The sequence below is a fragment of the Scyliorhinus torazame genome, chromosome 2 (genome assembly GCF_047496885.1).
Source record: "Scyliorhinus torazame isolate Kashiwa2021f chromosome 2, sScyTor2.1, whole genome shotgun sequence".
Taxonomy (NCBI): domain Eukaryota; kingdom Metazoa; phylum Chordata; class Chondrichthyes; order Carcharhiniformes; family Scyliorhinidae; genus Scyliorhinus; species Scyliorhinus torazame.
The window spans coordinates 174652244-174667770 of record NC_092708.1 but is presented as its reverse complement, the minus strand read 5'-3'; the positions used below and the strand labels follow the sequence as shown (position 1 = coordinate 174667770).

The 15527-nt window shown below is 48.9% G+C and overlaps 1 protein-coding gene across 3 annotated transcripts in view; it reads right to left on the bottom strand.

Moving 5' to 3' along the window:
* The window catches only part of LOC140393896 (collagen alpha-3(VI) chain-like), a 132613-nt gene that overhangs the window by 99841 nt on the left and 17245 nt on the right, over nt 1–15527 (bottom strand). For all 3 annotated transcript variants that reach the window (XM_072480498.1, XM_072480506.1, XM_072480515.1), the window contains exon 2: nt 1096–1202. In XM_072480498.1, coding sequence (XP_072336599.1) covers nt 1096–1186 — 91 coding nt within the window. In that variant the 5' untranslated portion in view covers nt 1187–1202. The remainder of the gene's footprint in view (nt 1–1095; nt 1203–15527) is intronic.

Genomic DNA, 15527 nt, shown 5'->3' with positions numbered 1-15527 from the left:
TTTGGAACACTTCCCCTCTCTTTTAGACATCTTCCTATTTAAGGCATTGTAGCACCTGAGCACTCTCTATGTGGGCGGATTCCACTACCCAGCATATTTAATGAGTATTATCACAGAAAATAAGTTTACAGACAGCATGTAAGGTCCAAGGCAGGAGGGTTAAATTACGAGGCAAAAATATACAAATTAGGGTTAAATTGTCCCCAGAATGTAGATAAGTTTGAAGTCTCCAGTCTATTAAGGGAATATTATAGAGTAGATGGAAAGATTTTGATTGGTTAGATGTGACAATCTTTGATCCAAAAGAAATACAGTACGGTAAATTTGAAACTTCATTAAAATGTCAGGACATCTATCCTTGGAATATAAGAGTTGTTCAGAATTTGCACCAATTGTAATGGGATTAATTGTAATTTCCTTAGATAATAAGAAATCCATGTGACATGGCGACCGTTGACCTGGAAGCAATATATATCAACAGGAAGGAAGTTAGGATACAAAAAAAAAACCCTGTGGCCACAAATAGAGCTGACAGTCAAAAAAGCTAAAACTACTGTAGAACAAAGGAGAGCTGTAACAGAGGGGAGAACAGAAGAGGCACGGTGAAGAGTTGTGTGAGTGTAATAAAAGTTGTGAATTGAACAATTCTACAGCTATTCTTCAGTTCAGCCACAACCAACCAAATTGTTTAACATTCAAAAGATACCATCTCCAACACTCCCTCAGTACCGCACGAGAGTGCCAGTCTTGATTTGTGTGCTCAAGCCCTGGAGTGGGACTTGAACCCAGAAGCTTGAGGTTGAGGCAAGAATACTACCAACTGAGACACAACTGACAGACAACAGAGCCATTTTGGTACTTAGCTCAAAAAAGAGCCACCTTTATCTGCAGAACCTCAATCACCAGTGTACAAGTATTGAAGAATTGACCCCTATGTTTTACATTCATGTTGCTGCTGATTTAATTTGAATCTCTTCATTATTATCAGATGGCAATGAACCCCTTTCAGTTTCACAGTCTTTCCTCGTGTTTACTTCTCACATGTCAAGGCCAGATAGTAACTCATGCTTGACTTTAATTTTAGTGACTCCTTACCCTGCTGTGTTTGAGTCACGGAGTACGAGAGGACTAGACCAAACACGGCCAACTGGAAAGCAGAGCGGTGCATTTTCATTGTTGTTACCATACACTTTCTACAGGGCCTGGAACAAACAGGAAAATTGTTAATATAAAACATACAATTTTTGTCAAAAGGCAACCATTTTGTTTATTTTGTTGTAAATGATTATGACGAGAACATAAACATAAGATACAGTAGTCACTGACAGATCAAATAAATAATTTTGAAGGCAATTCTCTTCGAGAGTGATGCGACTGTGAAACGCATTGTTGACGCAGATAGCATTAATGCACTACGAGCAGGCTTGATACTTACACAAGGGAGAAGGGAATAGAGCCATATGAAAAAGAGTAGGACCACGTTGGAGGAGACAAGTTGGAGGAGGTTTGTGCAGAGTATAAACATAACCAAAGACCAGTTAGGCCACACTCACTTTAACCTAACCCTTCCCCGATCTTGAAGCTCTCCATTCTCTCAGGTTCAACTCTAACATTTCCAACCTTGTCAGCAGGTTTAGTAGCAATGTTGTTGTTTTCTTAACAGGCCTTCAGATTGCAGAGATGAAACAAGCTCTCCGACACCTCCTTCAACCTTATACTTGAGTATGAGCATGCCACAAGCCTCAAACTGGCCTCATTTTAAGAAAGCATGCATACATAATGAGGCTTGACTGAGAGTCCAGACTTCCATGAAGGTTCCCTTTGTTGAAATAGGTATGTAGGGGAAACATTGGTTGATTGAGAAGTTTACAAGCCATTTTTCTGTGATCTATTTTGTCACTGGCTCTAGGTTTATTTACACAAGATAAAAAGATGCCAAGTGCTTACAGCTTCTGCTATTGATGCTTTAAAGTTCTGGTTGATTGACACATTTTAGGATTGTTAGAGCAGGTTTTAAAGAAAGTAATGAATGGCTGTTTTTAGAGCATTTCCATACATGCCTTTGTTATGGGTCCATTGGTTCAGTACAGAGTGTACTGAATGGGCATGGAAGTGCGATAAGTTGGCATGGAGGGTATTAGGGGCTATTGAGTTGGTGGATGGGGGGTAGGTATGAGTTAGCTTGGATGGGGCATTGGGAGTAGGGTGTAAGTGGATGGGGAGGCCTAGAGGGACCAAGATTTAACAAAACAATTCGGGTAAAGAGCTGGATTTTTACTGAGTCGGGATGACTTGGAAAATGGTCGCAATTTGGGCTATGTAATTTTTGGTTGTGCCTTTAAAGGCTACAGGCTGGTTCAGGTCAGAAGACCTCATCCGGCACTCCCGACCTGTCCGGCTTCATTGTGGGGATAGACATGAACAACTCAATAACTTTTGTGGAGTCGAGCCAGCTTTTTAAAGAGTCCCAGTTCACAGACTGCTCAGAAGGGTCATGAACCCTAGATTGTAGGAGCAATTAAAACATGACTTCAATAGGTCTTTCTCATGCCCACATGCCAAGTTAAGGCCCCCACTCTCCCCTTGGCACCTCATGCTCCCATGACAAGTTAAGTTTCTCAATCTCCCCTGGCCCCTTATGCCCCCATGACAAGCTATGATACTCCACACACCCCCAATGATCCCCCAAACATGCTCCCCTATGCTAGGCGATGGCACTTTGCTTACCCCCATGACCCCTCATGCCTCCTAGACCAAGCTATGGCACTTCAGTGCCCATTGTCACACTGTACACAATCAATGGGAAATGTGGAGCTCAACACAAACAGATCAACCGTGATCTTATTGAATGGCCGAGGAGGTTTGAAGGGCAAAATGGACTACTTCTGTGCCTATTTCATATGTTTCTATGGCTTTAAAAAAAATGCATTGCTTTCTATTGAAAAAAGCCATTTTACTAAAGTCAATACAAGTGTCAATCATCCAGACCCTTTAACGTGTCAATAATAGAAACACAAGCCTTTGCAATCACTTCACCATGTGTAAATAGTGTGAAATTGACAGCAGAGACCAGAGAGCCAGACCTCTGAATCAAGCAATGTTTTGTCCTGAGACGCGGGTGTTTCAACAAAAGTAATGGATTTCTGGGCTCTCAGTGAAGCCTCATGCGTGCACTGCAATTGATTTCAGAGAGCTCTTGTGGTGAGACTTCAGGATCTATTACATGAAAATGTGGCATGAACAGGTAACTAAGTGGGCAGCAACAGAACCATTGTTGTCCTACTCATTCAAATTTATAAGCAGCGTCCAAAGTAAAATACAGGACAAAGTTAAAGTGCCTCCTGTTAACATTGATGTTTCAGGAGAGGTTAGTTACAGAGGCTAAATTTAAAACGTGAATGCAGACAGTGTCAGGATACTGATAAGCATCATATACTCGAATAATAGTTGATCTCGTGTCAAGGTCAATCCCAACCTTTGATCAAAATGTCCTTAATTTTTGATATACTTGAATTAATTATTCATTAAACAGTATTTGGACAATGTTCATTGAAATAGTGCAAGTGTGACATTTTCCAATGACATGGCCCTTCCCTTTCCTTTGCTTCCTCTCACCTCTGAGCAACATTGAAACTGCAGACCCTGTCGATACCATTACTTCCTCACCCGGGCTGGGGGTTGTTGGTGAAGGTCCCTGAAGTGGGAGTACAGCCTGATGGAAGCATATCAGGGATTGGGCTCAGGTTTGATGCCTCTGTGGGATTTTGGTGGGAGCACCATTGTTCCGCTCCTAACATCCAATGAGCGCAGTAAAAATGGATCAATACGGAACCAGGTGGCATGTTCCCTGAAAGATTGAGAGCACCATGTCCGGTTTAATGTTCATGATGCTGAAGAAAGGAATCTTCATAGACTGATGGAACCCTCACACCATGTTTGGAAGCCAAGAAAGGTTATATGGTTTTGGACTGTTCATAGACATACCAGATGGTGAGAGTGCAAATTGGGTGTTTCAGTAAATCTCAGTGATGGCTTCCCCCCTTACCCTATAGTTGAAAGTAAGCCCTTTGAAAACAAGACCTGTATAAAAGGCGATCCCTGAAACTTCTGCCTGAAAAATGGGTCTCAGAAATTTGACTCTCACCCAGCTGGGGCTCTTCGAACTGAGCATAAAAGTCGGCCAAGCAGGGAGCGCATGTTGGTTGTCCCAAGAGGACTGTAATTGTAGATAGCTACTGCCGTGAGCAGATTATTGTTAAAAATAAAATAAATCCTTTCCTTCCTACCGCTGGCTTCCTTGGTCATTAAACTGGCGATGAGGACAAAGGAGACTTTGGACTAGCGTGTTAAAATGCCCAACCACCCCGGACAACTACCGTGCAGGAACATGAGGATGTAAAGTTTGGAAATGTCCTTATTTGGTAAGCTAGAGGCCTTCGAAGCAGGTCTGGAAGATTGGAGCCAATACGCAGAACATATGAGGTACTTCTTTCAGGCCAGTGGTATCTTGGGGGAAGGTCATCAAAAAGTGACCACCCTACCACCTGCTGGGCCCCAACCTTGGGAATTATAAAGAGCTTTACTTACCCAGCTGCACCAGACTGCAAATCGTTCGATGAGTTGGTCGCACTGGTGGCTGAACAATATGATCCAAAACCTTCCGTTATAATGCAACTTCATAGGTTCCATACAGCTGTGCTGTATTTGGATGGATCAGTAGTGACTTTTTGACCTGTCTTAAGCGGCGCTGTAAGTTTGGGCCACCTCTTTTGGAGATGTTGAGGGATAGGCTTGTGTAAGGGATAAATAGCACAGCCACTTACGGGAACCTGTTAGCAGAGCCCACTTTATACTTGAAAGAGGCCATCAGTGTGTCACTATCCCGTGAAAATAGAGAAAGGGATAAAGGAGCATCAGGGGCTATGAACTATGAGTCGTAATTTGACCTGCTCTCCGTATCAGACTCCAGCAGCATCAGGAGGAAGTGCCAGACTGGCGAGATCACTTCTCATGAGGTAACCCAACGTGCAATTCCGCAGTTGGATCCAGTACCCAGGAGCCACTGCATACCTGTGGGTACCTCCCCCAAGGACGATCTGGAGAGCCGACCACATTGCCAGATGTGTAGACGAAGAGCATGTGGTGATCAGAGCCACCAGAACTGGCAAAGAGAACACCACCCAGTGCAACCACCGAGGGGGCCACTGGCCAGGGCCTTGCACGTGGCTCCTCCAGAAGAATATTGTTTGATGCAGCTGAAGTTCATCACGGTCCCAAAGGATGACACATATCCGGGTCACTTTGCAGGTAAATGGGCATCCTCTGGTGATGGAGATGGACACTGGAGCTGCTCTCTCCATTGTGGACCAACAGACCTTTCACCGGCTTTGTGCAGAGATCTTACCACAAACACTGCGAGACACCAAGGCGAGGTCAGCAACTGTACAGGTGAAGCACAGAGCATCGTGTAGCCCACCCTGACTCCAGTTATACATAGACATCAATTTATCAGGCTTCTCTTGGCCATGGCGCAGGGCCTTGGACCCAGTCTGGTGAGGCATGACTGGTTACGTGTCCTCCAATTTAATTGGCAACAAATTTTCCGGATGGACACCAGAAACTTCAATGATGTACTGGACAAATACCCGGAAGTGCTCCAGGATGGTCTGGCAGGCTAAAGGGGCCCAAGGCTTGTATTTACATAGACTCAGAGGCTCAACCCAGGTACTTTAGGGCAAGGCATGTTCTCTATGCCTTAGTCACCAAAGTTGATACAGAATGCAGTGTCTAAAGGATCTGAGAATCATATGTCCAGTACAGTTTGCAGAGTTAGCCGCACCCATTGACAAGTCTGACCGGCTCTGTGGAGATTACCAGCTCATGGTGAACAGGGCTTCACACCTGGAACATTACCCGATGCCCAGGGTGGAAGATTTATAAGTGAAACTGGCTGAAGGGTGTTCCTTTAATAATAATAATAATAATAATAATCTTTATTGTCCCACGTATGCTTACATTAACACTGCAATGAAGTTACTGTGATTGGCGCCTGTTCGGGTTAACGGAGGAAGAATTCAGAATGTCCAAATTTCCGAACAGCACGTCTTTCAGGACTTGTGGGAGGAAACCGGATCACCCGGAGGAAACCCACCTAGACACTGGGAGAACGTGCAGACTCTGCACAGACAGCGGCCCAAGCCGGGAATCAAACCCTGACGCTGTGACCACTGTGCTGCCATGCTGCCCATTTCATAGCTCAACATGAACCATGCCTATTTACAGGTGAAACTGGACTCCACATCCAGGAACTATGTAACTATTAACACCCATAGAAGGTTATTTGAGTACACCCACCTCCCATTTGCAGTCTTGTCAGCTCTGACACTCTTTCTACAAGTGATGGAGGGTATTTTTCAAGGTCTGCCGAAGGTAACTGTATACATAGACAATGTGCTCATCACAGGTGCCACTGATAAGGAGAACATGGACAACCTGCAGAGGTGCTCAGACGGTAAGTGGGTACCCAGCTAAAAGGAGCAAGTGTGTGTTCAGGGCGAAGTCAATAATGTACTTGGGGTACAGGCTGAACAAAGATGGCCTGCACCCTGCGGAGGAGAAAGTTCAGGCCATAAAAGTGACCCAACTCCAAGGAACACCACTGAACTCTGGTCATTTTTAGGCCTGATGAATTATTATGGAAAATTCATCTCAAACATGGCCACTCTGTTGGCGCCCCCCCCCCCCACATACTGCTAAAGAAGATCCAGAACTGGATTTGGGGTGCCTTACAAGAAGCATTCGGCGGGGTGAAGAAACGTCTGTCATCCTCGCAACTCCTCACCCATTATTTTTACATAGAATTTACAGTGCAGAAGGAGGCCTTTCGGCCCATCGAGTCTGCACCAGCTCTTGGAAAGAGCACCCTACACAAGGTCAACGCCTCCACCCTATCCCCAGTAACCCCACCCAACACTAAGGGCAATTTTGGACACGAAGGGCAATTTTTCATGGCCAATCCACCTAACCTGCACATCTTTGGACTGTGGGAGGAAACCGGAGCACCCAGAGGAAACCCACGCAGACACGGGGAGGATGTGCAGACTCCGCACAGACAGTGACCCAAGCTGGAATCGAACCTGGGACCCTGGAGCTGTGAAGCAATTGTGCTATCCACAATGCTACCGTGCTGCCCATAATCTAACTCGACCGCTAGTCTTGACGTGTGATGTCTTCCCCTATGGCATCAAGGAGATGCAGGCCCACAGATGGGACGATGGCATGGAATGCTCTATTGCTTTTGCTTTGAGGGCTCTAATAGACTGCATTAATTCATGGATTCCCAAGAAAGATGCCTGCCTTTTTTGTGGCCTTGTGGTATCTGTGGACCATGTTTACAAAGGTTGTTTCAGGCTGCACCCCTTTTAAGTTTTTTGAAAAACTTCTTGTTGCAGTGTTGTTTGCTCATCAGCCCCATGCTACTGACCTATGGATACCCTGTGCAGAAAGGGACAGGGAGGAGGACCTCCTCATGAACCTGCTGCTTGGCCTGACCAAACTTGACATAAACAAGCCCAGGCAGTGGACGACCAAGGAAGTTGTCCAATCCAACTGTCTGCCCCTCTACCCCAGCTACATTATACAGCCAGGTGTCCCCAGAGAGGGAGAAAGCAGTGTCCACACTCACGATCGAGGCCTTCCATGCCCGGTGGGCCCCACAGGGTCTAAGGTGCTTTAGCAACCTATTTAATCACAGTTTGGTTTGATGTTTTAAGTTTCATTTGCGATTTGTTTTTGTTTACGGCAGTATCCCTATAAGGGGCTGCACCTTTTATTTTGTCCCTCAGTTTATTCAATTTAGTTTATTTGGTTTAATCAAAATTGTTGGAGCCCTTTTCGAAACCTCGAGGCCTTCCATGCCAGGTGGGCACCATAGGGACCGGACTTATTTACCCCCTTAATCACATTTTGTTTGATATTCTAAGTTTCATTGGTGATGTGTTTTTCCCTTTAAGGGCTGTGCCTTTAATTTGTCGCTCAGTTTGGAAGCGTTAAACAGATTACACCAATGTGAACCCATATGCAAGATGTGATGGTGATGTTTCTCAACACTCACCCCGTTCAAGGTCATGACAGGGGGCATCAATGACATTCCCCATGAGGAACAATCACTTATCCAGTGCATGCCCACAACTGCCCTATCACTTAAAACTGGGGTTGATGGAGGGAGGAGGAAGAATAGTCAGGGGTTAGTGGGGGGGGGGGGGGGGGGGGGGGGGAGGGAATGGTAAGGGGTTGGGGTATAAATGGTCAGGGGTGAGGTACCACTGTGACTCTTGAGTGTCGACATGCTTCATCCAGGCAGAGTTGAGAGAGACAACTGTGGGGAAGTGGCTATTGTGTGAAAGGGAAGGGAGTGAGGGTGACATGATGGTACAGAGGTGAGCACTGCTGCGTCACAGTGCCAGGGACCTGGGTTCAAGTCCGATCTTGGGTGACTGTGTGGAGTTTGTACATTCTCCGTGTCTGCGTGGGTTTCCTCCGGGAGCTCCGGTTTTCTCCCACAGTCCATAGATGTGCAGTTTAGGCTGATTGGCCATGCTAAATTGCCCCTTCGAGTCCAAAGGTTAGGTGGGCTTATGCTGTTGTGAGGGAGGGAGCTCTTTCAGAGGTTTGGTGCAGACTCGATGGGCCAAATGCCTCCTTCTACACTGTAGGGATTCTATGACTGTGAGGCTGAATGGAGAGGAACTCACTGAGAGGGAAGCACCTGCATGGATGTCCCAGTAGCGGGTAGGGCTGAGGGTCCACAGTCTGGAATCCTCATCATTCAGTTTTGATGTTCTCTTTTTTTCAGTGAATGATTCTGGAGAAACATGGAGCCAGTTGAGTTGGCAATTCTACTCACTGCTATTGACCAGTAGCACATGGCCCAGACCAGCATCCTGCAGAGGAGGGGAGGCTGGGCCCGTGGCTTGTCCGGAGGGCACAAATGTACATCAACCTGATCCGGGACCGGGCATGCCAGGACATCAGGGCCATGGGTTCTGACCACTTAGTAGATGTGCCCCAGGTGCAGGGTACACCGACTACACCCACGTGGCCCTGCAGTCTCCATGGTGGCAGGCAGCACCATTCATGAACCGCAAGGGATCCCACTCCCTAAATGTCCAACTTGTTTGAGACCACCATGATGCGGCATTACGCAGGTGTGTGCCCATTTCCTGGGGAGCATCTTGGGATGCTCGCAGATCCCAGCCATCATTGAGGGAGAGCAGTGGCTGGAGGGGTGGCTCCTCGGGGGCCGGGAGAACTCTCTCAGGATGTGGCTGATGACACCAGTGCGGAGGCCACAAACATCCGCTGAGACTCGCTATAACGAGTGTTGGTCAAATAGGCAATTGGGCTATTCGCGATGTGATTCTGGTGTCTTGACTGGTTGGGGTAGCCCTCCTGTATGGCCCCCAGTGGGTGTCCTGCAATATTGTCGTCTGCTTTGCTCTCCATTTCCTGGTGCTGCAGTGAAGAGACCAGGAGGAGATGGAGGAGTGCCACATCTCCTCATATGAGGGCGGTGAGGGGAAACCCATGGAGAAAGAAGAGAAAGCACCTCTGATGATAGCCAGGGCCTACATGGGGCGTAGGGCTAAGGAATCCCTCATAGCTTCGTAGTTCGGGATTGACCAGAACCAGGGAGTGAAGAGCTCTCCCATCATGTGTGTGACATCAACACACCACTGAGGTGCCTGCGGGAGGTCCTTGTAATTGTTCCTACATTCATGGGCAGGGCGCTAAAGCCGTTGGCTGCATGCTGCAGGAGAATGATGCTGACTTGCATTGTGGACAGAGCGATACTTCTCTCATCCTCAGAAGTTTGTCTGACTTCTACCTGACCATGAATTGAACGCATCCTTCCAATGAACGGCCTTATCATGAAGTTCAGAAATGCTGGATGATTTACCTCACCTACTACAGCCCCCTCCGAGGTCAGGAGTTCCTATTTTTTCCATCCAACTTACATTTGAGGTGGGCAATCTCTCAACACTTTGTCAGACCCTGGCCGCCTCATCACTGGAGAGGAGTGGCAGACATGTGTGGATAAATTGGCGTAAAACGGCCACCGATTCCCTGTTTTCCTGGGGGCTAGCATTCTGGCAGCGTGGAGCACCCAGCTCTAGCTGCTGATACGTCCCGGAGAACTGGCGGGTCCGTGGCCAAGCATGCGCACGGCGATGGACTGAGGGGCCGCGCCGTGCTACATGGCGGAGGCCGCTCGTGGACCCAGCCAGCGAAATAGTGTCCCCCTTTGGCCGGCTCGCACATCTCAGTCCACCCCCCCCCCCCCCCCACAGTACCCCCAGCCCCTAATAAAGCCCCCCCCTGCTCGCGGATCGGCCCTGCCCCGACTGAGTCCGGCGCCGCCACACCGAGTTCCCGACGGATGAGACCACGCACGACCGACGCCATCGGGAACTCAACCGGTCGGAGGCGGAGCATCGGGGGGCGGGCGTCAGGCAATGTCCTGAGGCCGTCGATACGTGGCACGACGTACCCCTAGAGTATGCTGCTTTGGAGGGAGCGGAACATCGCGAAAGCAGCGGCACCCCCGATTTAGACGGGAATTCTGATTCTCCGTCTGATTGACGAACGCGATTTTGGCGTCAGCGACCGGAGAATCCAAGCCACAGTGCCTGAGCGTTGATGCTAGCGGTCGGTGTCACCTTCCATTGATGGAGGGGTTGAGGAGTGGGTCCAGGGGTGGGCATGTCCAGCAGCTGCGCTTCCTCACTTAGTAATCTGTATACGAGATGCAGACACATAGCGCTGTGATTCCGATTCCATAGGGATGAAGTGTCGAGTGTGAGCGGCTGTTTGCAGAGCATGGTGCCATGAAATGACAAGATGGAGGATCTGTAGGTGAACAAAGGTGTGCTTAATACAAGAACTCTATTGCCATGGTGACTTTTATCACCTTGTGCCTAGGTACAATCGTACCCACTAGGTGGCTATAATTTCTTACTCTTCCTCACCCTCCCACTACATCTAGAAGTATTCTCAGAATCCACAGCTGAGGTTGAGGTGGTCTGCTGCCTTACATATCCTGGTGCCTGAAATTACCTGGGTGGACATCCTGCACAGGTGTTTCAGTTTTGCCCTCCTCGGTGCGTAGGGCTAGAGATGTGTCACTCACAGGAAGTGGGGTGTCAGATAGGCTTCAGTGTTTCCTGGGTGGAAGGTCCTGTGCTGCGCTCCTGCCAATCGTCTAACCTTCTGGTATCTTGGGGCCCGTGTGCTCTTCCGTGGGATAGAGGGACAGCTGGAGTAAGATCTAGACACCCCACCATCCCCTGGAGCTGACAGTCGTGAATTACCACTGGTGCCTGCACCATGCAGTTGAAGTCCTGCACCATGAGATTCACACCCTCAGCCCTGTAGGTCTTGAGCTGAACCATGGAGTGGGCATCACCCACCATGGCGTGCGTGCCCTGGGTTAAGGTCTCCACTGTCGATGCCACCCTCACAGTTTTGATCTTGTTGCATTGGAGTGATGGCACTATCTACTCAGACAGAAGGTGCTGGAATCTCCTCCAGTCAGCCTGACAGTCCCTGGTATCCCTTCTTGATGCTCGTGACTCTGCAGCTCTAGGACGGCCAGATCAAGGGGCACGTCATCGGCCAGGGGCTCAGCAGAGTATCCCTCAGTATCCCTCCGAGTGCTGGATCCCTGAGACGTCCTGCCCCTGCCTGCTGTGGATCTTCAGTTATGAGGTGCTCACCAGTCAGTGACCGAGAAACCTGCCTATTACTTAATCCCAGCGACATGAGACTATCTGCGCTGGTGTTGTATACGGGTGACAACTGGGATGCCTCCTTGATGCTTGTCTCTAAATTGTCTTCCTCAGAGCTGCTCGTGTCTCTGGTGTCCAGAGGGACAGAGGATAGTTCGGGCCGGTCAACTGATTGTCCTGCAAGGAAAATGAGATGGAATTAGTGCATCTCAGGGATAATTGATGGGAGAAAGCTTCCTCACGTGAGGCTTGAACTATGAATGCGTGTCTTGAAGGTTCTCACTTTTGGTTTTGCTCAACGCCGGCCAAGTCAAGGGCCCTTTCATCAAAGGGCATCCGGTATCTGAGATCTGGCATGACTCCAGGTGGCTGTGCCCTCTCAAGCCGGTTGTGCTCGGATTTTTCCTGCAATGAGCCAGATGGGGAGAATGTTGGCGGGAGTCCTGCCAGTTCAGATGGCGATGGAGCCGGCATGCATAGGATTTGAGTGGGAGCAGGGATGTGAGGAGCAGAGTAGCTACTGGGGGAGAGCATGGGGAGTGGGGTGTGGTTGGGGAACAAAGGTTACATGATAAGTGTTGGTAACGTGTCAGAGGTATGTGAAGTGGTGCAGCGGGATACTTGAGGAGGCAGATATACCCTGGCCGCGCAAAGACGGTAATTCATTTTTTTGCAGCACTTTTGCTCCATCCTCTTCTGCAGTAGCTTGGCACCCACTAAGGCTGCCACTACCTCCCAGGCGGGATGGTAACCTGGATGGAAGGACATCTACGGAATGCAGGTGTAGGCCTCTGCTGCATACCATCCAGGGCCTCGGTCCGGGCTCCCTCAGAGTATCTTGGCACTGGCTTCCTGGCAGCCACACCTCCCGGCTCGATCTGGAACAAATGCTGGGGAGTGCTGGGAAGGCATTTATATGGAGAGCCTGACTGATTGCATAGATAAGTTGTCCCAGGGCGAGCGAATCAGTGGCAGGCCACCACGTACGTGGTTAAAATGTTTTTCAAGACGCTCAGTATTGCGTGTGATTTACTGTCACCAGTGCCAGCGGGATTCTCACTTTGCCAAAATAGTGTAGGATTCTGCCCAATAGGCTTCTACCTATGACCATAATAAATAGGAACAGGGGTAGGCTGTTTGGCCCCTCGAGCCTGTTCCGCCATTCAATAGGATCATGGCTGATCTAACAATCCTCACAACCATTTTCCTGCCCTTTCCCTGTAAACCTAGATTATCTGACTGATTAAGAATCAATCTATCTCAGTCTTAAATATGGACTCTGCCCCCACAACTATCTGTGGCAAGGAGTTCCAAAGACTTGCAACCCTTTGAGAGTAGAAATTCTTCCTCATCTTAAATTGGCACCTCTTTATTCCGAGAGTATGCACTCTGGTCTGAGACTCTCCCATGAGGGGAAAGGTCCCAAGGTCCTCTCAGCATTTACTCTGTCAAGCCCTTTAAGATTCCTAGATGTTTCATTGTGATCACCTCCCATTCTTCTAAATTCTAATGAATAGAGTCCCAACCTGTTTAACCTTTGTTCATAAGACAATCCCTCCATACCGGGGATCACCCTTCTCTGAACCACCTCCAATGAAATAAGGGGCGGAGCCGGGTCGAAGAACCACTGGGGGGCGGCATGAATCTCGCCCCGCCGGCTACCGAATTCTCCAGCACCGGGGATTTGGCGGGGGCGGGAATCGTGCCGCGCCGGTCGGCAGCCACTGGCAGTGGCCCCCCGGTGATACTCCGGACCACGATGTGCCGAGTGGCCACCCATTTTAGGCCAGTCCCGCCAGTGTAAATTACAACAGGTACCGGCGGGACCAGGCAGCGCGGGCGGCCTCCGGGGTCCTCGGGGGGGGCGCGGGGGATCTGGCCCCGGGAGGTGCCCCCACGGTGGCCTGGCCCGCGATCGGGGCCCACCGATCCGCGGGCAGGCCTGTGCCGTGGCAGCACTCTATTGCTCCGCGTCGGCGGGTGTAAAAGTCCGCAATGGCAGACACAGAGATGAACCCACCCTGCGCATGCGCTGGGATGACGCCAGCATATGCTGGCGCTCCCGCGCATGCGGCAACTTGCGCCGGTTGGCAGAGGCCCTTCGGCACCGGTTGGCGTGGCGCCAAGCCCCTTCCCCGCCGGCCGGCGCGACACAAACCATTCCGCCGCCGGCCTAGCCCCTGAAGGTGCAGAGGATTCTGCACCTTCGGGGCGGCCCGACGCCGGAGTGGTTCACGCTACTCCGTGCTGGAGTTTCCCGCCCCGCCGATTCCCGCAGAATCCCGCCCAAGATCTTTCCATAAATAAGGGACCAAAACTGCTCACAGTACTTCAGATGTGGTCTCACCAGTACCTTGTACAGTTGCAGAAAGTCTTCCAAACTCTTACCTTCCAACCCTCTTGAAACATGGGTAAGCATTCCATTAGCTTTCCTGATTACCTGCTGCACCTGTGTGCTAGCTTCCTGTGTTTCGTGCACACATACTCCAAGTCCTTTTGTGTTCCAGCTTTCTGCAGTTTTTCTTTATTTAAATAATATTCTGTTCTTCTGTTCTGCCTTCCAAAATGAACAACTTCACATTTTCCCACATTATACTCTATTTGCCAACTTTTTTCCCATTTACTTAATCTATCAATGTCTCTTTGAACTGTTTGTATCCCTCTCACAACTTGCCTTTCCACCTGAGTCATCTGCCAATTTGGCTATCGTACATTTCCTTCCTTCCTCCAAGTTATATATATATGTAGTAAACCGTTGCGGTCCCAGCACCTGATCCCTGTACAACCCCATTAGTTACAGGTCACCAACCTGAAAAATAATCCCTTATCACCACTCGTTGTTTTCTTCCCATCAGTCAATTCTCTATTCATGCCAATATACTGCCCCCAATAGGGGGCCGGCTTAGCTCACTGGGCTAGACAGCAAGTTCAATTCCCGTACCAGCTGAGGCTATTCATGAAGGCCCCTCCTTCTCAACCTTGCCCCTCGCCTTAGGTGTGGTGATCTTCAGGTTAAATCACCACCAGTCAGCTCTCCCGCAAAGGGGAAAGCAGCCCGTGGCCATCTGGGACGATCGCAACTTTACCTTTACTACCTCCAACACCATGGGCTCTTATCTTATGACTTAACTTTTTGTGAGATATCTTGTCGAACTCCTTCTGGAAGTCCAAATACAACACATCTACTGGTTCCCCTCTATCCACTCTGGTTGATACTTTATCAAAAATCTCTAATATGTTCAACATGATTTCCCTTTCATGAAGCCATGCTGACTCTGTTTGATAAGATTATGATTTTCCAAATGTGCTGCTATTACTTCATTAATAATTGATTCCAACATTTTCCAACAATAGATGATAGGCCAATCGGCTGATAGTTACCTGCTTTTTGATTCCCTTAATTTTTGAATAAGGGTGTCATATTGGCAGTTTTATGAACCTCTGGTACTTCTCCAGATTTAGCACAGGGCTAAATCGCTGGCTTTGAAAGGAGACCAAGGCAGGCCAGCAACATGGTTCCATTCCCGTACCAGCCTCCCCGAACAGGTGCCGGAATGTGGCGACTAGGGGCTTTTCACAGTAACTTCATTTGAAGCCTACTTGTGACAATAAGCAATTTTCATTTCAGAATCCAGGGACTTTTGGGAAATTACAACCAATGCATCCACTACCTCTGGAGCTATTTCTTTTAGGATTCTCGGATGCAAGCCATCAGGGCCAGGGAACTTTTCTGCCATTATC